This window comes from Tachysurus fulvidraco, chromosome 12, assembly GCF_022655615.1.
Source record: "Tachysurus fulvidraco isolate hzauxx_2018 chromosome 12, HZAU_PFXX_2.0, whole genome shotgun sequence".
NCBI classification, from domain to species: Eukaryota; Metazoa; Chordata; class Actinopteri; order Siluriformes; family Bagridae; genus Tachysurus; species Tachysurus fulvidraco.
This window is the reverse complement of record NC_062529.1, coordinates 13,707,154-13,734,571: the sequence shown is the minus strand read 5'-3', so window position 1 is coordinate 13,734,571 and position 27,418 is coordinate 13,707,154. Positions and strand designations below refer to the sequence as shown.

At 38.3% G+C, this 27,418-nt stretch overlaps 1 protein-coding gene across 5 annotated transcripts in view; it reads right to left on the bottom strand.

The window, feature by feature from the left end:
- The window catches only part of mapkbp1 (mitogen-activated protein kinase binding protein 1), a 29,915-nt gene extending 3,488 nt beyond the window's left edge, over positions 1-26,427 (bottom strand). For 2 of the 5 annotated variants that reach the window (XM_027172354.2, XM_047821416.1), the window contains exons 1-27: positions 25,289-26,426; positions 21,953-22,044; positions 15,092-15,154; positions 14,323-14,380; positions 12,136-12,306; positions 11,879-12,016; positions 11,335-11,517; positions 11,084-11,101; positions 10,044-10,204; positions 9,240-9,429; positions 8,875-9,012; positions 8,570-8,754; positions 8,168-8,259; positions 6,429-6,554; positions 6,279-6,349; positions 5,389-5,510; positions 4,139-4,214; positions 3,859-3,970; positions 3,668-3,731; positions 3,377-3,499; positions 2,642-2,790; positions 2,500-2,543; positions 1,362-1,577; positions 1,055-1,200; positions 507-646; positions 239-424; positions 53-128 (exon numbers count right to left, since the gene is read on the bottom strand). In XM_027172354.2, coding sequence (XP_027028155.2) covers positions 53-128; positions 239-424; positions 507-646; positions 1,055-1,200; positions 1,362-1,577; positions 2,500-2,543; positions 2,642-2,790; positions 3,377-3,499; positions 3,668-3,731; positions 3,859-3,970; positions 4,139-4,214; positions 5,389-5,510; positions 6,279-6,349; positions 6,429-6,554; positions 8,168-8,259; positions 8,570-8,754; positions 8,875-9,012; positions 9,240-9,429; positions 10,044-10,204; positions 11,084-11,101; positions 11,335-11,517; positions 11,879-12,016; positions 12,136-12,306; positions 14,323-14,380; positions 15,092-15,154; positions 21,953-22,044; positions 25,289-25,402 — 3,254 coding nt within the window. In that variant the 5' untranslated portion in view covers positions 25,403-26,426. Of the gene's footprint in view, positions 1-52; positions 129-238; positions 425-506; positions 647-1,054; positions 1,201-1,361; positions 1,578-2,499; positions 2,544-2,641; positions 2,791-3,376; positions 3,500-3,667; positions 3,732-3,858; positions 3,971-4,138; positions 4,215-5,388; positions 5,511-6,278; positions 6,350-6,428; positions 6,555-8,167; positions 8,260-8,569; positions 8,755-8,874; positions 9,013-9,239; positions 9,430-10,043; positions 10,205-11,083; positions 11,102-11,334; positions 11,518-11,878; positions 12,017-12,135; positions 12,307-14,322; positions 14,381-15,091; positions 15,155-21,952; positions 22,045-22,748; positions 22,952-25,288 lie in introns of those variants that run through there. The other 3 variants (XM_047821417.1, XM_047821419.1, XM_047821418.1) reach the window with 3 other exon arrangements.
- Between the last annotated feature and the right edge of the window lie 991 nt (positions 26,428-27,418).

The following is a 27,418-nucleotide window of genomic DNA, read 5'->3' as shown; positions in this document are numbered from 1 at the left end:
ATCCATTATTTTATGCTGTTGAGTAAAGTTTGCTTATGCATGAATGTCTTACCAGCCAGTGGAACCAGTGAGAAACTTTGATGAAATGCTGTGAGTGATTGCTGGCTGAAGAGGACAATTAGTACTTCCTGCATTATCACAAAAAATGAGAGAGCATGATAAACAATTATAAGTTTATTACTGTATCAATTAAAATACGGTGACATTACCACTCACACACACACACACACACACAGACCTGAGGTGTTGAAGTCTGACAAGTTTGCAAAGTTTTCTTTGAGGAAGACTTCCTGGTCTGGTGTCTGATGCACAGAGCTACAGATCTCAGTCTTCCTCAGGCGCTCCTCCTCTTCCTCTTCTAGGTCTTCCATGTCCAGCTCAGATGAGTTTCCATCCACGCTCAGTGGCTCAGTGGGTTCAGAGTCTAACACACCAAAATCAAGGTAAAATATTGTTAGCATCTACAAGGTGTGTACGTGTTTGTTTAGTTTTCAAGCGAGTCTCACCTTCTCCAGGCTGATCTGGGCTAGACAGACAGCTGTTGGAATAATCCATTGAGCATGCGCTGTCAGGGCTCTGCTTCTCAGGACACGAGTTTCCTTTAGGCAATCTCGTATCATGGGCTAACTTCTTGACCTGGTACTCACTAAAGACCAAAGAAGAACATCTTTCATAATTTGGGCAAGACTGTTACAACAATCATTATATATAAATATTATTATCCAGTATTATGCAGTTTTCAAAATAAAATAAAAAATTGTTTAGAATTATTATTATAAATTTTGCACAAAATGAATTTAGCAGAAAAATGCACATATATGTTAGAAACTAAACTAAACAAAATAAATACTTTATATCATTAAAGATTTTTTTTTTTTTTAAATCAAGTAGTTAATGAATCCAGGATAAGCATAAAGAAAATACCAGAACATTTTAAAATGGAATTGCAGAAGGCTTAACTATTCTTTCACCACAATGGCCAAAAATACTTAATTGTCCATACTGCCTCACCATGTAAGTGCTGTGTGTGATTGAGAAGGACATGTGGACTGACCTGCCTGCCAGGCTCACTCTGTCCTCACAGCCATCAGGGTAAAGCACCACAGCATCTGTGTCTGGTGTCTGAGGTGAAAGTGGGATGTACTGAGGACGTGTGTGTCCTCTTGGGACAGGCGAGACCTGCACTTCTGGATCCTCCACCTGCATCAAAAATACAGGGAGTGTGAGGGACTGCTCATGTTGAATTCCAGCAAATAAATTCTTCACAATTGCACCCCAGAGTACTTTTAAGTAATTGAAGTGTTTAATACAAAACTGAATTAACCTGACAAAGTGTTCAGATTGTGCACATGTCTAATTACCCATGCAGCAATGGTCTGTAGACTGATGGTACTGCCAAGATCCAGATCTGGATGCAGCACAGTCTCTCGGTTGACAACTGGGGACTTAGCAAATGTCTCCAGCTGCCTCAGGTCCAGCATGGACTTCACCATCAAATCCGCACTGCCTAGACGCCTGGACCAGCGTCGCCTTTGCCTTGGACCAGAGCTCTCACCTGCTGTACTGCTATCAGAAATCTGTAGGAAAGAATTTTGGGAATATTGTCAGTCAAATATAATGCATAAAGTATATTGTGCAATGTAAATATACTCACTTGGCACTTTATTAGGAACACATGTAGACCGAAGTATTTATGCATTATCGGCCAATCATGTGGCAGCAATGGAATCCAAAAAAAAAAAAAATCATGCAGACACAGTCAGAAGCTCTGTGTAGTATTCACCTGAACCATCAGAATGGGGGGAGGGGGGGTGATGATGATCTCTTATTTGTTTGTGTCATGCATGTTGGTGCCAGATGGGCTGTTGATCTTCTGGGATTTTCATACACTACAGTCTCTAGAGTTTACACAGAATGGTGCAATAAAGAAAAAACACCCAGAAAGTAGCAGTTCCGCAGACAGAAATCGTTCTAGTTTAGTGAGATCGACAGAGAATACCCACATCGGACAACCACCCTGTACAATTGTGGTGAGCAGAAAACAATCTCAGAATGCACAACATGTAAACCTTAAGGCAGATGGCCTACAGCAGCAACAGACTGGGTTCCAAGAACAGACGTGCCCTGCAGTGGGCACTGGCTCAACAAAACTTGACCGTTGACTGGAACGTAGCCTGATCTGATGAATCTCAATTTCTGCTGATGCACACAGCTGATAATTTTGCACCAATTGCATGAATTCGTGGAGGTGCAGGTTGTGTAATAATGTGACGAATGTTTCTTTGGCACACTCTAGCTGTGTTAATATAATTTATAACTTGAACACCACAATCATGTCAACATAGACCAGAATTGCAAAAGAATGTTTCCAATATCTTGTAGAATCTATGTCATGAGGCTGTTTGGAGAACAAATAGAGGCCCTACCCAATAGTGTTCCTAATAATGTGCTCAGTGAGTATATTATATTATTATTTTTTAATGTAATAATTTTTCTTACATTTCTCATCTCTGGTATGGAGTCATGCTTCTCCTCTGATGATCCTTATAGACATAAATGACAGTGTATTTTCTAAGTACTGAAAGACTTACAGTCAAGGGCAAAGAATTCCTAAAGCTCCTAAGAAAGTCAGATAAGTTACCAGTCTCTTCTCCAGTGCTGCTGCCAGAAGATCGGTGAGGAAAATTGTATTCATCCTCCTCTTCAATAACCTCTTCTTCCTCCGGCTCTTTATCACTGTCTAGGAACATAGTGCCCACAGCCGGAGCACTGTGCACATCTTTCCTAATGCTGAGCACAAACACTGATGTAGATTAATGCAGGAACATAAAGATTTGGGGTTTCTAAATTATCTTGAGTAAATAGCATGTTGGTTGTTTTATTTTATTTTGTCCAACTGTATCTGGATTTGAGGACCAAAGAAGTCTCATTTCTATCTTGGTGAACTTTAAATATGGACTATTAGGTATGGTGCACTTAAATATTTGGTCTTAAAGCTAATATTAGAGCTGAGAAGTGCATGAGCTCAGAAGATGCATCACATGTACATTTTAATGAAAGCATCAGGAACAGATAGATCAGGTAATATGTTAATATGTAATTGAATTTAAAAGATTTTTGGTATCAAACCTTAAACTTAAATGAGATCAACAATAAAGTGCTTATGCTCTGGAAAACAGTATATTTTATTTCTTTTTTGGACTTTAGTTAATCTGGAGCAGTAAGTTGCCTGCTGAGACCTCAAATACATTTTAATTAACTTCAGTGCATTGACTTGCACAATTTATTAATTGTTTACCCAATATAGACAGAAACACCCTTGAACAACCCATATTCTCATTTGTTGCATGTGGTAACCCATGTTTGCTTGTGATACCTGACTGAATGTTGTTTGACAGGGGGGCTTTTCTGTACAGGTTTGCTCTTCTGTTTAAGATCAGAAAGTCTTTGTCTCATACTGATGGTCAGCTCTGGGTTTAGTCTCCACACAAAGATGCAGCTGAACACAAAGAATATTTATAATTGCATAATTTTATTTGTATAATTTTAATTCTAATAAAATAGTACAATGATATATTAGTGGACATTTCCGAACAATATAATGTTATTAATTTCATGATTTAAATGATTATTGACTGCAACAAACATTGGAATTCTGAGGTCCTACCTGTCCCCTGACACTGATATCAGATGCTTGCAATCATTGGTAAACTTCATCCCAGTGACAATCTCTGTAAATTAGAGAAAGCGTTCAGCAATCCCTCAAAAAGACATAAACCACCACTAGGTAATAATTTTTAATACTATGACATGTAGAATATGAGATAACACACATGACTTCCACTGAAGAGTTCATACCTGAGTGCCCGAACATGGTGGCTACACACTCCCCAGTGTAGAAGTCAAAAATGTGGATGCTTTTGTCTGAGCAGCTAGTAGCCACGTACATCCCAGATGGATCCATTTGGACCTAAAACACATTTGTAAAGAACAGGGGAAAAATGTATTTCTATATCTAATGTGGACATACGGTTTGATTTGGCTGTGATGCTTTTGTAGTAAATAAAATATGTAGTCTAACTACTTAAAACCTGAACACTCGCCGATTATCAACTATTTTCTTTCAGGGCGTTCTTACCTTAATGAGGGTGCCATCCTCCCCCTGAGAGCCCTTATATATTTTTTTCTGTTTGCCATTGCTGATGTTAAAGATCCTGTATTACACAGAGGATTGAATGAGGGAGAAATAAGTATATAACTATAAATACAGTTCAAAGTTCAAAAAACACTAAGCTTTTGGTCATTATGCATGCTTCTGTAACCAGAACAGTTCATTGTGTTTCTTTATCCAGTGACCACTAGAGGGCCATATACTTACACACACTCTTTCTGAAGTACAATGCAATGCTTGTGCATAGTAAAAACAAGTCAGTATACAGTTTCTTGCATTTTGGAGTCTATTAATTTCCGAGCTTGTCTCCTAACTCAACTGCATTCACTGCAGCGCTAATGGAGGCATATTGACTTTATTTAAGTTGCATGTACGTGTCAGAAACATATTTATTTTTCTTGCAGAGTTCTTTGCCGAGTTTGTTTAGAGAATGAACAGAAGGACAGTTCACAGTCATGTGCTTCCCTTGTTCCCGCCTAGCATTCACTGGTTCCCAAAATAGCTTCCAGCCAGAACTAGGAACTTATTTAAATGGACTAGAGAAGCAGCATGTTCTTGTAATTTCTTATTTGACTTGATTACATATAATAAGTTTCTATTTTCTCCCTTTCAAAATGAATAGGTACAAAGCAAAGCTGACTACACGATACACAAAGAAATACACTATGATATGTGAAGAATTAAATGTATTTGTGACCACTTGAATTTCTCCAAAGATCGAAGCACACCTTAAATTTACACAACAGTTAATGCAGCTAATTACTGCTAATCAAAAGGTTAAAAAAAGAAAAACAGTCAGTCAATCCATAAGTAAATAAATCAATAAATATCACCCCAAGAACAAAATAACATGATACACAAGCACTAAACCAAGTCTCATGAACTGTATTTCATCATAGATTTTAATCAGTCTGGTATTACTGGTCTGCAACTAAACTCGACTTGGTCAGATGTTATTGCGGAAGGCAGACTGATCACACAATAATACTCAAACAGACGGAAGTACAGCTTAGAACCTGTCTGATAAATTGCATTCCCCTTCAGACATTAGTCAGAATGCCATTACAGGTGTGTGCTTGTGTAGTCAAATGAACCATGCATGCTGCTTTAGTGTTAATGTAGTGCAAATGCTTCAAATCCCATTTTGCTACAATGGCACCTAAAAAATGTTTTTATTACTAATCAAGGGTACAATGAGGCACAAATTCCTCTCTTACCTGATGCTACGGTCCTGGCAGCCAACAGCAGCGTACTTGCGCAGGGGGTCAATATCCATATCGTACAGAGTAGTCTTCCTCACAATATGGTGGGTGCGTGTAAACATGATTCCTTCATCTGTCTGGTAGATTATATCCAATGTTGTGATGTAAATGAAGGAGTAATAAAAAATTATTTTTTACCATTTAAATCATATTTTAATAGATTTCAACATAGAGTCTCAGCATTATTATTAACAACCTAGATCTGAAAATAATCTCAAGATTTAAGATGCCCTACCTAACAGAAAACAGATTTAGCTCACTTTAACAGCACACAGATTTAGTTAAACTCAATCAAACAGAAGCTTATAAAATACTTAGAAGGGAAAATTAGACTGGGATTGAGAGCTATTAAGAAATGTGATTAGAGATGGCACACAGTACCAACATTTAAATGGAACACTGTCATCAAATTGAAAAACCAAATGCCTTCCTGAACATGTAAATATTTCTCTATTTAACTCAATTAACTCAAGAGACCAATCTGTTATCAATTATCTCCACTGACTCTGCAGTATAATTGCAGAGGGGATGTGAGACTGTGAACTTTAATTAAAAACAGCAAAACGTGTCTCGTGTTCGGGAAAATATCCTTTGTTTATTCATCTGTTGACTAATTATGGTTTTATCACAAGATCAGGAATTTCAGTTTTTGTTTTTTTTTAATTATGAAAACGGACCTCTCCTTTAGAATAAAGCGGTGTATATGATTATTATAAGACCTGGGCTGTCAGTATATTAAACTGCTGACACAAACAAGTATCTGCTAAAACAAATCAGTTAAAGTTCCTTTTTATTGGAAACATGTAGCTCATTGAATAAACCACCGCTTGCACCATCCATCTTACCTTATGTGCTGTGCGGAAGTAGATACTTTTGTCAGCACCACAGCTGATCATTCTGATTTTGCCTTCGTTTGCTAAGGCAGAGGATTTGCATAGATACAGTTACAGTCAAGAAACATATGTGGAGAAAGGTAGCTGTGTGTCAGGTCTTACCAGCAAACCGCACTGCAGTGATGGAGGAGGAATGTTCATCAAGTGTCTGCACCAGACCATACTCACACTGAGCATCAAGAACATGGATCAGCCTGTCTCTGCTTGCTGTGGCCAATAGCCTCAGGCCTAGAGAGAGATCAAAGGGATCATTATTGGATGTTGAAATTGATCAGCTTTATACCCGGGACACCATGCTAAGTGGAATGCTCATAAACTCATGTGCTACCCACATTTTTTGTAATTGAATCCACATGCTGATTCAACAACACATTAAAGTGGGAATTAGCACTTAACAAGCTTCAGGGTAAAAATGCAGTGTGAGCAAGTTCACAAATTTGTGTGTTAAAAAAAGTGTTAGGAGGCAAGTTATGATATTTTCCCCAAGTACTACACTGGGAGCCAGATATAAATTTGCAATGTGAGATAATATATATATATCCAACAGTGATATTCTGACAACAGATCACACTTACAGCACCAATTTGCATTGAAGCCTGAACATTTCCAAATTGGGCATACCCATCATATCCTAAGACCTTTATAGCTGTAGGTGATATTCTTCAAAGTATTCACAGAAAACAAGTGTTCAAGCGCTGTCCACTGGAACTCCAGATTAGAAAGATTAGTTATCTGGACTACAGTAAATTTCTAATAGCCTCTTTGAGTGAACTATTACTCTGAGTAATAGTATCACAGAAGGTTGCCTTCTATTTCATTAATATTTATATATCCGTCTATTTCTAATACAAAAGCTTATTTTATTGGTGTTTATTCACATGAAATCTAACCAGTATATCTTGTGTGCATTTTAATACATATTAAGCATACTAATGTTCTCAGCTAAACCAGAAATGTGTTTAAAACTAAGATTAAAAAAATGCTGATAAACTGATAATAGATTTGAAATGCAAAATAGCCTTTGGTGTTTTTACACAAGTTCATTTTATACAATGGGCCTTGTATCTAATACATTTGCGCTAAGGGAGATTGTGATCAGATGAAATGCTTAGATCTACTGTGTAGTGACTAGTTTCAATGAAACAATAAGATAGAAAATATAATAACAACGTTAAAGCGACAAGGTTTGTAAAACGTGACATGTTTGTGTGTTAGAGATAAATAGTCAGTCAAGTGAGTAAGGGTGTGTGTGAAAAAGATAACATGTGAGCACGTGTGTGAAGATATGCTGTCTCGTATGGCCCGTTCAAAGATACAGCTCTAAATAAAGGTGTAAAAGGGGTCACACGTGTCTTGTAATTCAATCACTCAGGCCACTTGGGGATGTGGTGTACATACATGGTCATATGAATGACAACGTCTGCTGATGCTTCTATAACATTGTGAAAGAACCTGCTGGCAGGGTTGCCATTTCTTGCAAAAACGAGACAAAACTTGACAAGCCATGCTATTTATGCTCATAAATTAATATTTTTGTCTGCAGCATAGGTGTAGTTAAAAACAAGGATACAGTCTGCAATGACTATACATATAATACCAGTCCTATAAGTTCAATTACTCATTTTCAAATCCTAACTGTTCAAGCAGCTTCAGCAATTAATACATTTCTATTTTGTACCATAAGTACAAGGTACTGTCAGCATCTTCTATCAGACTGAAACTTCAGATCTTCTGGTCACTTGAGCAGGATTATTTTTTCCAGTGTTTAACACAGTGCACTGTTCTGCAGCCTGCAGCGCATGAGCCGAAATGTTGGTCCACTTATGGCAGTCCTCATTCACCTGTCTCTGGCTTTGAATATTCCAGACATAGGATCTCGGAGTCATGGGCCTGCACATTCAGAATCTCCTCCATGCTCTGTAGCTCATGGATCCTAGAATGTAAACAATGAAGCACGCTTATGAGTTAGCATATACATTATCAAATACATGGCACAAAACCTTGCTAAAACTTGTTAACAGTACTTATAGGGCATTTCATTAAACACATCTGACTAATTTAGCTAAAAAACAACTATAAACAGTGCCTGCAATGCTGAGTGATCAGTGCCCAATGAGCACCCAATGAAACATAAACAAACTTTGCTCTTTCCATTAAAGTCACAGTAGACCAATTATCTTAAATCTATTAGCACAAGAGTGCCAAGTGGTGAAGTAGAAAATAAAATTCCCTCAGGGTCAAACCTTAGTATTCCATTGCGGTCCCCTGATGCCAGGTGCTGACCGTCCGGGCTGACACACATGGTCCTAATGCCAGTCCTGTTCTCTGAGGTCTGTGGATCAGCTTTCTCTGAATTGTTGGAGATGGTGCAGTCTGGGTCCAACAAAGCAGTGACATTATTGTCTATATAAATTATTTTCTGGAGGTCCTACAGTAAGAAAAACAACAAAAGAAGGGGAATTTGCAACTCATTCCTTAGCTACAGGATGATCTCATGAAAACTAATCGATAGTTAATGTAAGCTACAGTGTGTTGTTGTGGGACTGACATTGCTGATAACGTTACGCTTCACTGTAGCATTGTATCCGTCTGTGTTCCAAATGCGAATGGTATTGTCAGAAGAGCAGCTAAGGAACGATCCTGGAGAGAGACAAGCTCGATCGCTCTCACTGTTCTGTGGATACATCTGTCAAACATAAACACCCAATAACCCAATCTGACACGTACACGCAACTTAAATAAAGTCAAGAATAAATGCAAAAAAAAAAAAAAAAAGATTTATAAAAAATACCATATGTAAACAATACAAATACAAAATGGCATGTTAGTAACATCACATACTCTAACTGGTGCAGGCAGAGGTTATTTTTTGGAGTCTGTATAATTCTTCCATTCAGAAAAGTCACTACTTACCTCTACACTCCACACACATGAGGCATGATACAGGGCAGAGTAAACTTTTCCCACTTTGTGGAGGTCACGAACATCCCAGACATACAGACTATGATCGTTGTAAACACAGGACAGCCAGCGGTTGGTGGGGTCATATGAGACAGCCACTGTGTCAGGGTACCGAGCATCCAACTTGTATGCAAAGAGGTGACTGATGGGAAACAGCGATTGATTTGTAATGAGGGGGGATCAAGGAGGAGGTGGTACAAGTTAATTGTCCTAATAAACTGTAACTTAAACAGAGCATTCCTGTGCTTTTAGACTGAAGGCAGAATTTTTCTTTTACTGCAACAAGAATGTGACAAACCCCATCTTTTTGCTAGATGTATACCAAATGTTTCTTTTAAATGGACAGAAAAGAATTGATGCATAACGCATGTGACAGGTCATTCTGTACAAACAGCCCCATCCAACCCAATGGATAAATTTCAGAAGGGGAGGAAATGCTTCCTACATAGCTTGGAAAAATTTGCATAAGTATGACAATGGATAAGAATCAAATACCAGAAAACCCACAGTAACCCAGTTTATGGTTGACAATGAAAGAATGTATGCTGTTCAACAGAACTGAACTGACCTTTTGAAACAAGAGTCAGCAGTATCAAAGCTCTAATTAAATGTGTACTGTCTGGCTACTAAGCAAAAAATATCATTTGATCCACTATTTCCAAATGATATGCTAAATTTCAGATGTGAATTCAGATTTTGTAACAACAAAGATTGTAAAGGAGTAAAGCTAAAGTGGTTTTTAATATTCAGACTCACCTTGCGTCAGTGATGGTGGCGATGTCAGTGCCCAGGCTGTGTGGGCGGGGCAGAGTGCAGAGGAAATGCAGGTTGACCGGGTTAAAAGCTCGCAGAGTTCCATCAGCACAGCCACAGAATATCAGATCTTCAGTGACAGACAGTGCAGTAGCTAAGCTAGTCTGGAAATGCCACAGAAAAGAAAATAAAGCCCAATGTTTCTGGCTGGACTGAATTGGACAAAGAAATACAACAATCTGGAGGCAAAATGTGAATACACTATTATACACTTTTGATCTTTTAAGCTGTGTATGATCGGTTAAACAACTGTAATTATGGAAAACAGAACCAGACTTCAATGTGACACAAATAAATGGGATGTGGTTATTAGAGGGCAAATAATAAGAATCTGTAATGCTACTGATGAAATGAAGGCCTGTGTATACGGAGTATACTTAGAGTTACACCTACTGTCATTCCCTAGAAAAGTTTAACTATGTAAGTAGGCCACCACCTTCAGCCTTTCTGTGGCAATCACAAAGTTCTTATGATCCTATAATGGGAGTCACATGCTAGTGTTTAGGTAATTTAACCAAGTCTAATCTAGTTACAAAAGAAGCTCTATTCATGCAGGTGTGTTGTTTATTGATTACTCAGATACTTATGTAATCCGGATACTCTAATCACAGCATGGCGTGTAATGTTGCACCATCACAGCTGGGATTTTGACCCTCATGTTCTCTCTCACACATGTACTTTTGTCTGTACAATTAACAGGGAATGCCACAGAAATAAACTCTGTTTGACTATAAAAAGAGTTTGCTTGACCATTGTGAGCAGCTTAAAATACCAGTGGTACCAGTGTACCAGACTACGGGGGGATCCCGATGGTGTAATTAATATTTGGACAACAAATGAGCACAAATGAGCAGTACCAGTGAAACGTGAACACAACAGGACGATTAATCTGTTGCTTTAATGGGAGAATGACAACCATTATGAATGAGTGGCCATAACTAGAAACAAATGTGGGGTGAAAGTGGCCCAGATAAACAACTTACTGTAATATTGTCGTTTTTCTGCACAATATAAGAAGAGAAGAAGCAGAACACTACGCATAGTAAGTACAAGCTAGTAAATAACTAAAAGCAGGCTCTTTAATATAGTGTGATAAGACAGAAGATACACAACACACTATAGACGCTTAAAAGAAACAAACTCATTAACATGAACGTTAAATTTCTTTATATACCACAAGCAGTACAACACTGATTTTGGGCAAATAATCAATAGGTCAGTTAGACCCACTCACCCTAAGCTCTACCCACTTATCCAGCAGCCTCTTTTCATTGAACTCACACAGCAGGCCAGAGGAGGTGATGCAGAAAGTGCTGCTGGCCTTCCGGCCCTTGCCACAAGCCACATCACTGAAGAAGTTATTCCTGAGCTCACCCAGCAACCCAGAACGACCCAGTAAGGGCACTGTTGCATTGACCTGAAAGAACACCACATCGTGTATGTTATTTCATTGTTTTTACAATGATTTTAACTGCATTATGAATTTTAACAAACACAAGAGTACCAAGTATACTGCCTGGGGTTAACACAAAATAATACAATTTCAAACTGAACAATATTTTTATTTATTGATTTATTTAAAATATAATGATCTCTTCAATTAAAGGTTATTGTTGTAGTTAGCTAGCAAAATCCAGCACCACTGATTACATCACATGCATTACTGATGTTCCGCTACTGTGCAAACCAGTATTTAAATTTATTATAAGTAATATTAATATTTAATATTTATATGAAAAACTGCCCACTTAAAGCTTTGTCATAAACAGCCTGCATACCTTGGAAGCCTTGGTGTGATCAAGATACCAAAACTTGACATGTCTATTCCCTGCTGTGACAAAGTAGGAGCTGTCGTCTGAAAACGACACGGCCATCACTTTACTGGAGACTTTATTGGCAGCCACCAGCACATTTTTCTGAAAGGTCAAAAAAATAAACATGGCATCATTACAGGGACTGTTTCAAACAACGAGCCTCATGTTGCTGAAACTACTGATGCTTAAACTTTTTTGAGAGCTGACAATGCTGTGCACACCTTCCAGGCCCAGACGTTAACAATCATGTCATGCTGGTAGCCTACACTGACGATGTACTTGCTGTTGGGGGAGAAAGCTACACAGGACACTCCATACTTATGCTCCTGTAGTTCTGCCACCTGAGTTCTTGCCACCACATCCCACACACGCACTGCTGGCATATGACCACTCTGAGAGCAAGCGAGAGAGAGAGAGAAAGAGAGAGGGAGGGAGCGAGAGAGAGAACCCTGTAATTTAATCACGGTTTGCAGATCAGTATTTTACACACAGAGGAATAAATAATATAACAGAAAAAGGAATAGAAATGACCGTTTCAAATATGACTTGATCTCTGGCTATGTATCATATGTCTATACTGTAAACTCTTTGAACAGACAGGGTCATTTGAATTAGGTTTATCTATGTTAGATAGATCATGAAAAAAACACACATGAGGTCTTGACAAGATTTACTCCATGAGTTTACTGAACTAGAAAATCCTTTAAAATAGTCAATGCAGTCCAAATGCCACACACGAAGGCTACACTCAGAGAAAAAGTTGTTTATGTGAAGCCCAACCACAGCAGCCAAACACATGCTGAGACACTTCTGCAGCTTTTGCACTTCTCACACCCCTACCAAAGCCTTTCAAAACTTCTTCCTTTCTCCCAGGCCTAATTCTGCTCTCATTGCCTTGTTCCTGTTTTCACTGATTGCTCCATGTCTGTCTGTCTCTGTCTGTGTGTGTGTCTGTCTGTGTGTGTGTCTGTCTGTGTGTGTGTGTGTCTGTCTGTGTGTGTGTGTCTGTCTGTCTGTCTGTCTGTGTGTGTGTGTGTTTGTCTGTCTGTGTGTGTATGTGTGTCTGTCTGTCTGTCTCTGAGTGTGTATGTGTGTATGTCTGTCTGTCTGTCTGTCTGTCGGTCTCTGTGTGTGTGTCTGTCTGTGTGTGTATGTGTGTGTGTGTGTGTCTGTCTGTCTGTCTGTGTGTGTGTATGTGTGTCTGTCTGTCTGTCTCTGTGTGTGTATATGTGTGTATGTCTGTTTCTGTCTGTCTGTCGGTCTGTGTGTGTGTGTGTGTCTGTCTGTGTGTGTGTCTGTCTCTGTGTGTGTATATGTGTGTATGCGTGTCTGTCTGAGTCTGTCGGTCTGTGTGTGTGTGTGTGTGTCTGTCTGTGTGTGTATGTGTGTGTGTCTGTCTGTCTGTGTGTGTATGTGTGTGTGTGTGTCTGTCTGTGTGTGTATGTGTGTGTGTGTGTCTGTCTGTGTGTGTATGTGTGTGTGTGTCTGTCTGTCTCTGTGTGTATGTGTGTGTGTGTCTGTCTGTCTCTGTGTGTATGTGTGTGTGTCTGTCTGTCTCTGTGTGTGTATATGTGTGTATGTCTGTCTGTCTGTCTCTGTGTGTGTATATGTGTGTATGTCTGTCTGTCTGTCTCTGTGTATGTATGTGTGTGTGTATGTCTGTCTGTCGGTCTTTGTGTGTGTGTCTGCGCGTCTGCCTTGCGCGTCTGCCTTGCGCGTCTGCCTTGCGCGTCTGCCTTGCGCGTCTGCCTTGCGCGTCTGCCTTGCGCGTCTGCCTTGCGCGTCTGCCTTGTATTCCCTTCCAAACAGCAAATACAGTCTATACTCAGGCTGGCACTGTTCTGTCTGTTACCACAGCAACCAGTAAGCACCGGCTCCTACTGAATGGAAAGGATTAGTCTTGCACACCAGTAGAGTCTCTTGGTGAGTATGTATAGATAGAATATGTATACAAGTGCCAGACTCACATCGAAGCCTCCGTATTAGAATTATGACAACTACATCAGTACTTGTATATATTTGCCTGAAATATTTTTTATATCTTTCTTGGCTTGAACATGCACTTGGAGAAAATATTTCTGGGTGTGTTATTTTTGTCTGAGGTGGAGATGGCACAAAGATTTGGAGGTGATGCAAACATTCTGCACTATGGTAGAGTTCCAAACAAAATATAAAAAAAAGCTGAAACAGGGTAGAGAATGACTGAATGTTAGACTGATACACACAGTCTGAACATTTAAAGAATGCTTCAACATTCAATGTCTTTATCTTGTAGCCTTATACAACAGATCAAGCATTGACCACTTTATAGCATCTTATTTTCAATGGGCTTTGATGTGGTAGAGGGAAGAAATGGAGAGGTGGGGAAAAAAACAAAAAACAAACAAACAAAAATAAAACCACCTTACCTCTCCTGTGACGACATATTTGCCATCTGGTGAGAAAGCTAGAGTGGTGATTGTTTTCCTGAGATGAAAGAGAGAAAAGAGAAGTATGTCAGTTATCAAGCCGAAGTGAATGCTTCCTGTCTATTTAAAAGCTTCCTGTCTATTGGTTAGATGTGCATTCCATAGACATGACTCAACCTCAATGGATCGTCAGAATGGAGATCGTCAATGGAGTGTCAGACAAAAGCTCTGATTCAGTTAGTTAGAGGCACTTTATCATTAAGAAATTAGGTTGAATATGGTTGAACTTGTGGAACTCTTAAGTGTCTAAATCATGTGGTTATGATGATGCGGAATGAGAGGTCACATTCCTGAAACTGTCCATCACAAGCCCACAGTCTGAATCACCAAGACTCAAATGAATCATTCTTGAAAATGTGACCTCCTCTCTCAAAAACATGGCAAACAAACAACACCACATAAATATGCATACTTATGAATATGTTGTCATTTCTTCTGTTGCCAGTCAGTGAAAAATTATACTCATTAACGTGCTATCTGCATGTTTCAGTTCTAATCAGAGACAGACAAGTTATTATCCAGTGTCTTTGGATTCTAGCCTAAAGCGTCTGTAATATGAAGCCCATTTGTACTGTTATAATCAGAGTATGAATGGCCATGTACAATAACAACAGAGGAAAAACATTTCTGAAAGCCACTAGCTATGAACTGAGCCAGGTGTGTGTGTTGAAACTGTGATACAGTATGCAGCTACAGCCAAGGACCCTACCTGGAGTTGTTGAGAATATGATACTGTTTATTCTTCTTGGGGTTCAGGAGCACCACCACACACCTAATACAGAAAGAAAAGAAATGCTCGTATGAGTCAGACATTTCCATGTACATCTAGTACAATATAAAAACGTCTTTATGGTACAGTTTTTTGTACTGTGTGGAGTTCTTTCTTTGTGCATCTGCTTCCTTTTTCCCATTTCTTTGATCTTGTAAGAGGGAAAAAAAGATCCTTTACAAAGGGCCACAAATTAACACTGGCTATTATTCCTTTAAATGCCATCATGGTTGAAACGTTCTGTAAAACTGTTGGTAACAAAAAAGCAGAAATATAACCACTCTGGGGGAAAAAGCAATCGCTTCACATAACTGAAAAATTCACAGACAGCAATCTGAGAGAACAAATGTACAGAGCCAAGATGGAGAATTACACCAACCTGTAATCCATTTTCATCAGCCTACTCTACATTAGTATGTAACCAGAAACACATCACAACTGTCATTAAACCAGGATGTATCTGGATTGAGAGGAAGTCAGAAAGATGTGTACTACAGGTTATAAATGGGCCACAGGTTGGGTTTCTCTCTGCTAATTTTATTATACTGACAAGCTCTACTCTGTCATGTTGAATATCTTTTTTAATAAACACTAAGACTTTTCTATTGTCTAAAGCATGTAGGAATCTCAGTCCTGCAAGGTTTCCTATTGACTAAAACAATACACCAAAGAATCAGTCATATTGTTAAATTAGTAACAAGTCATGTCCATTCACACAGACACATAGACAAGATGCTATCAACCCAATCCTCAGGTTTTCTCTGCTGACTGACTGCCAAATTAATATTCATAACGGAGCAAAATACAGACAGAATCAGTGGCTGAATTTTTGATAGCTGCTGCTCATTGGTACCACTTAGAAAAATGTGTTTCTGCTAAAGGTACTGCAGCGTCATCACAGGAAAAGGGCGTTAATCCATCATCATGCTTTCCTGTCATGCAGACCTGCGTATACAGCTGTGTGTCAGCTGTGGAGGAACTGTGGGTCACTAAAATTGCTGCTAAACACATGACTCATCAAAAACACATGACAAACCCATTCAAGAAGGCAGGCAGTTCTTAACATGCTACAGAAGTTATTTTAAAGGACAAAGGGAGAGAGAGAGACACACCACAGAAAACTAATGCACTTAATGGATTTTAAAGTCTATTTATATAGAGCTTGTGATAGGATTTACAGGTCTCACGCAGATGTGCTTACACACACACACACACACACACGTACAACAGATATACTCATGTGTGAACCAGGCATCAGTCACCACAGCAACAATGACACAGGACAGATTAAGCTTAAGGAAGCGGCCTAACCTTTTTTTTTCTTTAAATGAATAGACCTGTATTTAATGTACATGTTAAGACACCAAAATGAATCCACTATTTAATCTCATTGTTGCTCTGATGGGTTATTATGAACACAAAAATAACATCGTCGCCCATTTCCAATTCCCGCAGCTCCAGACCAGCAGCATTTTGTTTCTGGAACCATTTATGTACATGTGTAACAGACACATAAGCAATGGGAAGGATCATTTCCATATATTTATAGAGAATCTGTCTCAGAGGAACAACAGAATAAGGCAGGATCACAAAGTAAGAAAGAATACAGCTTTGTTGCATTTTTCGTTCATACACCGAGGCTGTTAAACAAATGGCTGGCTATTGTAAATATGATCTAATATTGCCACTTATCAGCCATCAGGGTTGTCACTCTTTAAAGACTGGCATCATTCTTTAAAAACACTTGGCGGTTGCTCAATGATTGCGACTAATTACATTTGATTTGACACACACCAATACTAATAACCCAATAATAACAGCCACAATAATGTGATTAGCTTACAAGAATAATGTGCATATAGAGATGCAACTAAAACAATTCCATCCTGCCAAAACAAACCAGCATAAAAAACACCTATGCTTAAAAAAACCCTAAATGAAAAAACCCCTACAGTGACTTTTGTTTTTCATACAGTATTTACAAAAATGAGTCAAACTGTGTCCTTCATGTGATTTCTATTCTCACACAAAACCCTGAATCATTGATAATTACCGATATTCACTATAAAAAGTTTACTTTTTTATTTACATACAATTAAACATAGTCTTTGCTTAAAAATAGAATCTCTGAAGATTAATACATTAACTCAAATAGAAAAAACATGTTAAACTGTGTACATTTTCAAGTGCTTAGGTTCTGAAATGGACTTTATCCATATACAGATACTTAAAGTGCTTTGTATTGTTGTGCTTTCAGCTGTTTGCATCAGCCAAATGATTAAATGTAAATGATAGGAGAGAAATGGAGTAGCTTCGCTGTATTTGATATCCTTGGGAACGTAAACTTGGTGTTCAGTGTCAAGTCATCTCAACACAGAAAATGACATGAACATGTCAAACTGGAGTGGGAGGACTGGTTTGTTTATTTTAAGATATGATACTATATGTCAGGTACAGCCATACGAAGGGAGAGACACGCAGATATACGGACGACAGCGTAACAATCAAGAAAAATTCTAAATATTTAGTTAGTTATAGAAGAAGCCTTTATTTTGTCACATATACATTACAGCACAGTGAAATTCTTTCTTTGCATATCCCTTTCTTTGCATATAACTTTGGAAGTTGGAATCAAAGCACAGAATCAACAATAATACAGTGCCTCTGGAACAGAGAGGCCTTGCTCTAGGGCCCAACAGGGGCAGCTTGGCAGTGCTAGGGCTTGAACCCTGATCCACCGATCAACAGCCCAGAGCCTTAACCACTTGAGCCATCACTGCCCCTCAATAGGACAATGCAAAAGGATTTTTATTATTATTTATATATATAAATTGATTAAATAAATAAATAAATAAATAAAAAGTCATATGAATAAGTTCTGACATGTGCTGAACTCCGCAGGGCATCGTGTGTACCATGTCTGTGCCTATTGTCAGACAAGCTGATCCAGCTTATTATCCCACATGGGATCAGCTCAGTCAAGTGTTGCCATGATTGGATCAAGAGATACCTGCCGATAGTACAGCTGTCACAGACCATAAACAAGTTAGAATTATGGGCTGTTTATGTGAAATCTCAAAAATGACATTGCATGTACTGTGATACATTCAACAGAACTGAAACCAGGTTTGTCTGTCTGCATAATTATAGGTTAAAAGGCAGGTGAATTGTGATTGTGAAACTAGGCGCATGTTAATCATTGAATGAAAAAGACTTACGGCTGAAGGCTAATTAACAGTTTAAGAGAATTGTCGCACGTGAGAGCCATGAGTATGATGATATGCTGTACTATGTCACACGAGAAACCAATAAACCTCTGACACAATATAGAGAACAAGGCACAGAGTCAAAGTCTCCAGATAATCTTAATTTTATAAGCATAATTTACTTTAAATTCAGTGTTCCAAAACTTCACATTTCATGCTGATACCACTGTTCGTGATCAATGTCAATCATCTAACACGATGAAGCTTGATCAATCATCTCTAACTAGCTGAGACAAGTATAAATGAAATAAATCTTAATGCGGCGTCATTGAATAGCTGCATTTAATTCTGAAAAAATTTCTAATTAAAATGAAAGCAAGAAATTGCCTCCTTTCAAATGACACTGTAACTACTGACAACTGGCAAACACATCACAGAAAAAAATCAATAAGAACATATTTAGTGTTTCAGGGTGCAATTTTCCTTCCCCAGTCAGCACTGAGACCTCATGACCAGTAGAGTTTGGAGGTATTATCAAAACCTTAAGGTAGAGCAGAGACAACCAAAACAACATTTACATTTCAGGCATGTATAAAACACCATGGATACCATACCACCTGGGCACAGTCAAAGTTAACTAAATATGGTGTGGTTAATTAATCATTTCTGCCCACATACAGAATGCAGACGAGGGGCAAATGTTTTTATCCATGGGTAATAAGTACCTTTTTTCTTTCTGGGTGAGCAAGGGAGAGTTAAAAGGGTGAAGTAAGAGTGGTTTACATGGTGCGAGAGCCACTGCCATGCTCCATCTGGTAAGTGGGATAAACCAGAGACAGGTGGTCAAGCCTTACACACATATACACTGATCCAGGTTCCCTGTCAGAGTATCGGTTTCCAACTCAACAGTCCAACCCCCTGATGCTCTGGTGTTAGCAAGTATCTGCTGCTTATCCTGGACTCCCACAGGCTGAGCAGACTGAGCCCAGTTCTCCAATCCTGCAGCTTCAGATCACAGCTGCCAGGATAGAACACTTTAGCACAAGGATTGTGAGTCTTGGCACCATGTTCTGCCTTTAATACTTGCACTGGGAGCAGTTTATAATCGTAGGAGTTTCAGTGGAAAGAGGGGAAATGAAATAATCTCTTTTAAAGTGGCAGCATTTTCTACATAATGTCTAATTTAGTTTGTGCTGCTATGCTTAGAGAGATTACTAATATAGGATTAGTAGTCTCAAGTGCAGCAGAAATGCAGGCTGCAAAGTGGAAAACAGCACAGCACCCTTCCAATACGCAGACACACACCAAAAAAAAAAAAACAAAAAAAAAAAACAAAGGGGTAATTATGCTTTTCTGATTTCATCATTCCATCCCTTCCAGCTCTTCTCTCCCTTTCCAAGTCACTTATCTCTTCAGTCCTACTGACCCATTTTAATGCGATGCTGAAACACACAGGGCGTCTGACCCACATGTTCATGCATGGCTGACATTACTGCTCATGATCCAGAAACCTATGCAGAAACATGCCGCTTCTAAGCATTCAATATTGTTGATGAACCACGTGGAGAAGTTATTCCTTTCAGAAAAATACACGTTTAGTAAATAGCTCTTATGTCTAAAAATAAAACAATCAACTATACTATATTTTCATAAGATCACAAGTGTTCCTGACATTGATTGAACTAGTGCAGCATTCTGAACAGGCTGATAAGTATATAGAAACACAAAGCTGTCAAAACATTAACTGAATACACGGTCAACAAAGCAGCACTGCTAAAAACTGGTAACTCCCACTGCATCAGTACATAGGCAAATAAAAGAGAAAAGTGTCATGTGTCACAGAGTAGTCTAAATCCTGTCTGTTTTGTTTCTCTTCACCATGCAGATGACTGAACTCCAGCACATTACACTATGTATGCATTAGTTTAGCACTTAGACCACAGTGCAAGTCATTCCTAATAGAACATGTTTGAAATGTGCAAAATGATTGCCTTATTCCTCCTGGATTCATGCTGCAGAATGAGATTCTCTGCATTTGATGAGCAACAATACACAGACTATGAAACATGAGTAGTAAAAGGAAAGATCTGCTACAATCCAGCTTAAAACAGCAGCACTTCACACACATGATGGAACAACCACAGTGCCTATTAACCAAAAAGGCCAGTCAGAATAAATGAGGGCTTCTTGACCAAACAAGTGCTCCCTATCTTTTTATTTAGGTGCTCTTCAGTAAGGAAAGAGCACCTCCCTAAAGAGTGCTTCAAGTTTAACCAACAAAAAAAGGACTGAAATGGAATTAACTATCCTTTCTGAACTAAATGAACACTCCGTTTCCACTACTGAGTATAAGTGAATTAGTAGTCAATTCACCCTGGACCAGTTGTCTGCATTTTGAACTTGGAGAGAATGTAAAATATGTATCAGTTATCTGAAACCAATGACAACACCCTCATTTGGGTAGCTCTAAACTTTCAATAACACAAGAGTGTGATCGACATCTAAAACAAAAGCATGTGTTTGAGTGGAACGGAATTTGACTGGTCTTTTTTAGAGAAACGCAGAGTAAATCCCACCTGCTATAATAACAGATGATCTTATTGTCTAAAGTATACATTACCTTCTAAAATGTTTTTTGTTCAATGAAAGAAATCCAGTTGTCTTTATCTGGTTTCTTCTTTTCTTTCTGTGTACTACACCTGGAAAAATGGCCTGCGGCTCAGCAAGCTTTTAATCACCAGTTGAAAGAAGAAGACGGTCAGAATGCATTCATAGCAGCTATAAGTGGTAAATGTCACTTGAACTACAAACTGCAACTCGTTGAGTCATGACAAAGCGGAGGAGCTCAGATACAGAGGACACAGTACACACAGTACTGAAGCAGTAGGCAACAAGACTTTTAGAAACCTGGAAACCTTTTGCGTTGATAGAAATGTTTCACTGTAACTTTCACACTAGGAGAACAGAATTGGCATAACAGCTGCAGGGTCTGGTCTGATTGCCCTATGTGAACACTTCATAGTGCTCCACACTATATTCAGAGCACACCATAGTCAGTTGTCTGCACCAACTGGTAACTTGGCTTAATCAGCAAGCTGCAGACTAAAGACATCAGTTAAGAAAGTTGTTGATACTTTGATAAGAAGACTTCCACCTATTACACAGCGTAACAAACAACACTGAATTGTGAGGTTGGATGAAAGATAAAGGTAGCAGACATTTTTATAGAGCATTTGCTTAAAAATTTAATATGTACATAAGGTATAGTGTAGTCTGCCTAATTTCTGTGAATGCTTACACAGAAGTTCCTTTTTAACAGCAAACTGATAACGGCTATCTCCACTTTTGCACTCTGACTCTTTTCTAAGAATTCCACACAGAACAGAAAGCATTTTTGTACTGTCGAGACTGCTCAATGAAATAGTTCATTCAATACTGCATTCAAGAATTAAATTCAATAAAAGAGGTCAATTACTTTTTGTCTCCATTTCTGAAAATGGATAAGAGAATGATGACCAGTCCTATAGATTTGAGCTGGGCTTGCTCTTGTATAGCAAAAACATTTCTGCTATGTAGCTTATCTTGTGTTACTCACCCTGCAGGGTATGCTACCAAACCAGAGTGTGGTTCACAGGCCAAGGCACGGTTTCCCGCAGCAGTAATTCCCAAAACCTTTTCAAGAGTCACCTGAAAAATGACAAAAAAGGATTTACATTTACAGCAATTTGTAGACTCCAGAGAGAGATATACAAAAAGTGCTGTGAATTCTCCAAATATATCAATACTGGTCATAAAATAAGAATACCAAACTCTGTAGGGAGGTAATATTGCAAGAAGAGTTTTTTATTTTATTTAAAAATAAAAAAGATGAATATCAACTCTTATACATGCATCACATTGCACATACATTGCTACATTGCATTTGTTGGTGAAAAAGAAAGCTTTGAAAGAGATATGAAAGGGTTCATGTCTGTGTGCCAGATGCATGATAAAAGGCAATGGGCTGCAAATTTACAGGACTTCAGACAAGCTCCTGCACAATAGAACAAACAGGTTAAAAGCCTTGCTGGACCAGGAAGGGTCCAGTGATAACACTCCAAAACAGAGCTGTCATATGAAATGGAAATCAATAGAAAGTTAAGAATATCCAGCAGACAGAATAAGTAGACAAGTTAAACCGAACATTTGTAACAAGAAAATGCTTTAAAACAAACAAACATTATGTATATGTATGTATGTGTGTGTGTGTGTGTATATATACATATTAAAAAAAATAAATTATATATCTAGTGTAATCCCCCCAATCTCTGCTATTATACAACGGACACTAGAAAACAATTTCTATTAACTACTATATTTATAAAATGCAGGAGAAGCACAAAAGCACTTACATCAAGTCCTGTAGTTCTAAGCAGTCTCTTTGGCGGAAACATTTCAGTGCGACCACATTAAACACAAGGTTCATTTTAGCAATACACTTGTTCCAATGAGGTGCAAATCATACCCATGTCTTCGTTTTAACAAAAATCCAAGCTCCATTAATGCCACGCATATGAATTCTTAAAAGACTGTGAAGAAATGGTGTGTTTGGTTAATATAACCCTGCCCTCATACATGCATCAGTCAGTTCCCTTTCTGCTGTATCTGCCCATCAGAGCTCACCACATGACCAACTGAACCAGTAATTCACTAACGCAGTCCTATTCACTTAACTCTTACAATAGTCTTATATAATAGCACACATGAACAAAGAGTTTACTGATGTGAGGCTTACTCAAACCTGAAGCATTTATCATGATCAAAATCCAAAATAAATATCAGAGGCACAAGCTCCTGCTTAATTAAACAGATACAGCCATGTTGTGAAACTGAAAAAGGTATTCTGCGTTTAATCCCACAGTCTTGCACAAATACAAATTACAGTACCAGGGATGTTGAAAGAAAAAAAAAACTGACATGTTTATATTCAAACATATATTTTTATATATGTTTGTATGTATACATACGTTCATATGCATACCAATATGAACAAATGAATGAATTCCAGCATAGATGCTAGAGTGGCCTAGTAACAAAAAAACCACAAAGTCACTTTTACATGAGAACCGAAATAAGAGCATAAACAATAAACACAAAAACATTCAGGAAAAAAATGTGACCATTAGTCTTCTATGTTCTTTAGACCTTCGAACAGTGATTAAAAACAAACGTTCTGAAATGAAGATAGCAAACTTTCCAGTTGTACAATTCCACAGGCTGCGAGTATATGAATGCTGCTATGGTCATTTCCATGCACTCTTGTTGTATCATTAAAAGAAGTGTAGAATTAAACAGATTTTACTGAAGACCTGCAAGTCTCTGCCAGTGGCTATAAGCAACACTTAGGAATGACATCCACCCCACCCAACCCCCTGTAGGTCAAAGGTGAGGTGTAGCTGGTGGGATGGTGTATCTTTCATTTCTAAACAAGATAAAACTTGTTTCATTTATTTGTTTAAATGTCACAGACATTAGTACAGAATCACTAAATCTGAAAGCAAGGTTGAATATACAATAGATCTAAGGTTCCAAGGCCTGGTCCTAGAGCACACCCTGTCCTGCATATTATATTGTTTACATTGCTATAACACACCCATTTAACTCAGGAATTTTTTTTATCTAACTTATTAGTTGAATCAAGTATGTTTTGAGCAGGATTACACTAAAATGTGCAGTACATGAGGTACTCCATTATCGATCTGAGTATATGTGATATATTTAGAGTGCAGGATTTGGATTTAAGTAGGAAATTTGTGGGAAAATCTCAGCTAATATGTTGTAAACCAAAGGAACCATCTCTATTCTGAGGATAAACAAAAACTTTACAGCCGGGAGGAGCAAACTTCCCTTTGAAGCTGCACAACACAGGAACCTCCGGACACAAAAACAGTGTTGGTTTACAAACCACTGCTATGCACAGTACAAGTACATGTATGTGCACATGTTCCCTTTGTCTGGTCTTTTATAGTCAGTCTCCTTTGGCTAGAAACTGAACGTTGTCTTTTAATGAAAACTCTAGTGTAAAGCAATAGTCTTTTGCATACTACAGAAATTGTAAGCTAAATAATTGTTACCCAATTTCCACCTGAGGATTAATTAAGTAACCTGATTAACCAGATGCAGGAGTCAAAATACACAGGCTTACTTTAAAAGGTTTACACTGGTTTGAATTTAGATTGAACAGAATTTCTCTCTCTCTGTCTCTCTCACTCACACACACACGTCAGGCAAATCTTCCTAATATAATCTAGTCACATAAATTGGTATGTAAACAGGTTGTGTGTTACAAAGTGTATGAAAATACTAGGCTGAGGTCAAAACCTGAATGAAAGTTTCTGCATGGCTTAACATTATGAACAGTTCTCAAGTCCCATGAGCCAACCCCCTGGCTTGAAGAGGAAAGTACAGTAACATTGGTCTGCAGCAGTAAAGTCAATCAGAACAGAATGTAGGAATCAGTTAGATGCTGAAACACACAGCACACTCCACATACAGAGCTATAGCAGAAAATAACAACAATAAAATCATTCATAGTGCATAAATCAAATGTAAACCATAAGGAGAACTCACTGATGATATTCACTGTGTAGGTAAACAGTATGTAGGTGAGATTCCTGCCCATTATGAAGGGTTTATCATTACCATGGCTAATACATTTTGGGGTTTATTTCCCTATGTCCTTAACAGACTTGCAAATAAAAATAACAAAGGATATATATACACGAAACATAAGTGGAGGTTTACTAACCAATCTTGTGTAAATTCCAAACAAAACCCATTTGAAATGGGTTAAATATCAGCACACACATGGTTGCCATCATGCACGCGCTCATTCGCTCCATCACAAATAACAGGCTAGTGTAAAAATTTAAATGGCACCATGTGGACCTACCTTATTTCCTAGGTTCTCCTTGTTGTTCCTCGGTTTATTTCTCCTTAGTTTGATCGAAGGAGATCGGAGAAGGTTTTTAATCCGATTTTTAATGGTCGAGTTTTCCATCGTCATCTTGTCTTGGACATGTAACTGTACTTGTACTTTAAGGTCAAACCTTTTATGGCTCTTTTGTAGATAAACCTACGATGAAACTAAGCCCTGGTTCAGACATTACTGTACTGATCATGAGAAATCAGGTCGCCGGTGCTGTGCTTGTCCTCTGAGCTGCTGCAGTAAAGAGCTGTTAAAAGTCTTTATCCTGACTGCAGTGGATGAGGTGGTGAAACGAACCATGGTTCATTCTCCTGCAGTCAGCAGTTCCTCTCTTTGGAGCAGGATACAAACCTAGTTGAATATAACTAACTAGCTCAGGCTGTCAGTGTAGGAGGAGCGACCGGTTTGGATGAATCACCACTTTATCTACCCGTATAGATCTACACATATTATCAATCTGTTTTTAAAATCACCTTTCTACACAGTATACATAAGAAACAAAATTTTAAAAAATTGCGTTTTATTCCACTGAAAAACGGCCCTAGTGACAGATGATTCCCAATGACAATACCACAGATTACTTCAGAGGTTTACAGGAAATATATACTATATATAAATACGCCTTAAATAACGTCAGCTGAAAAAATACTGATTGTCAAAGCATTCTATTTTGAACTGGTGCAACCTAATTTAATGTTAGCGCTCTGTAGTTAGCTAGCTTCATAGCAACCGCTAGCTGGGTCTAACGTATGATACTCCTCTAAGGGGACATGCTACATGCTAGCGCTGCTCCAGTTTGTTTAGATATTTTACTAGCTACCGTTACGTTCATCCTGATCATGTTTTTATTAGGTCGCTGTTAGAATCTAAACTGCCAATCCCTTTAGATATCCATGTTAGTTTAAAGCTAAACTAGCTTGCTGACTAGCATCTGTCCGTTTCCCACACAGCAGATCAAAGCTGCAGCTTCATCTGTCTTCAACTAGAGGCCACTTCTGCCATCCAGCGACAAACAGCTTCAGCTCATCAGATCCGCTGCACCAGACATTCCCAAGATGGGAAGTGTACCTGTGTTTGTGGAGTCCTACTTGTGACAGCAATACAATAAAAATGTTGAGTTTGAACGTTTTTTTCACGCATGTCATCAATTTGATTAAGCGATGGTGTCACCAGGGAGTTCTGTAAACCTGCCCTTTCATGATGAATGATGCTTTGTGCTAATCATCATAAATGTGATATGACATTTCTGGATGCTGGTCACCACATAAATCATCAAATCTGATTATATATATTTGAAGTGATTTGTTCTGTCGTAACTACAAACACATTTGGTCATTTAAAAATGAATAAAAATAAATACATAAATAAACGGCTAAGTGGAAAACAGAACCACGGGGAAAAGGCCTCGACTTTCCTATGGCCTGTACACCCTGGTGCACTTAAAGCTGATTTCAGAGGAACAGGCTTGGGTTTATGATGGGGCATTTGCAAGGCAAGAAGTTATTCAAAGGTTCTGTGGATTGTCTTTGAAAATTCCAGATTTCAGAGCAGTCAGAACTGTGCTACAGCTATTTGGGATCCAAACTGAAACGCTACAGTATAGTCCAAGGTGACTGCTACAAATCTACACCAAATTCTACAGTGAACTGTCTTATTTCTAAGTTAATACACAACTCGCAAGAACAGTGTTAAAGTTTCCAGTTTATAATCAAAAGTGTTGTAGTGTCACTGCCTGCTTTAATAATATGCAATAACTACCTTTATGCCAAATATAAGAAAGGTGTACAAAAATAAAGAAAATACAATTTGAATCTTTCAAAGTATACATGCAGTGTGGACAACCATTACTAGACCCTTTCGGCTTTTAGCAATTACTTGCAGAATATTTTGAAAAGCACCATGAAGGTAAAAGAATATTTATACTTCTGCATTATTACTAAATTAAAGACTGTAATAAGCTCTCATAGATCATGTTTGCTTATGAAAGACTAACAATTCTGCATTCCTATTAAAACATTATTACAAAATACATAATGAACATTATACACTATTAAAAGTGTAGAACCATGTTGCATTAATAACCCATTTACATTA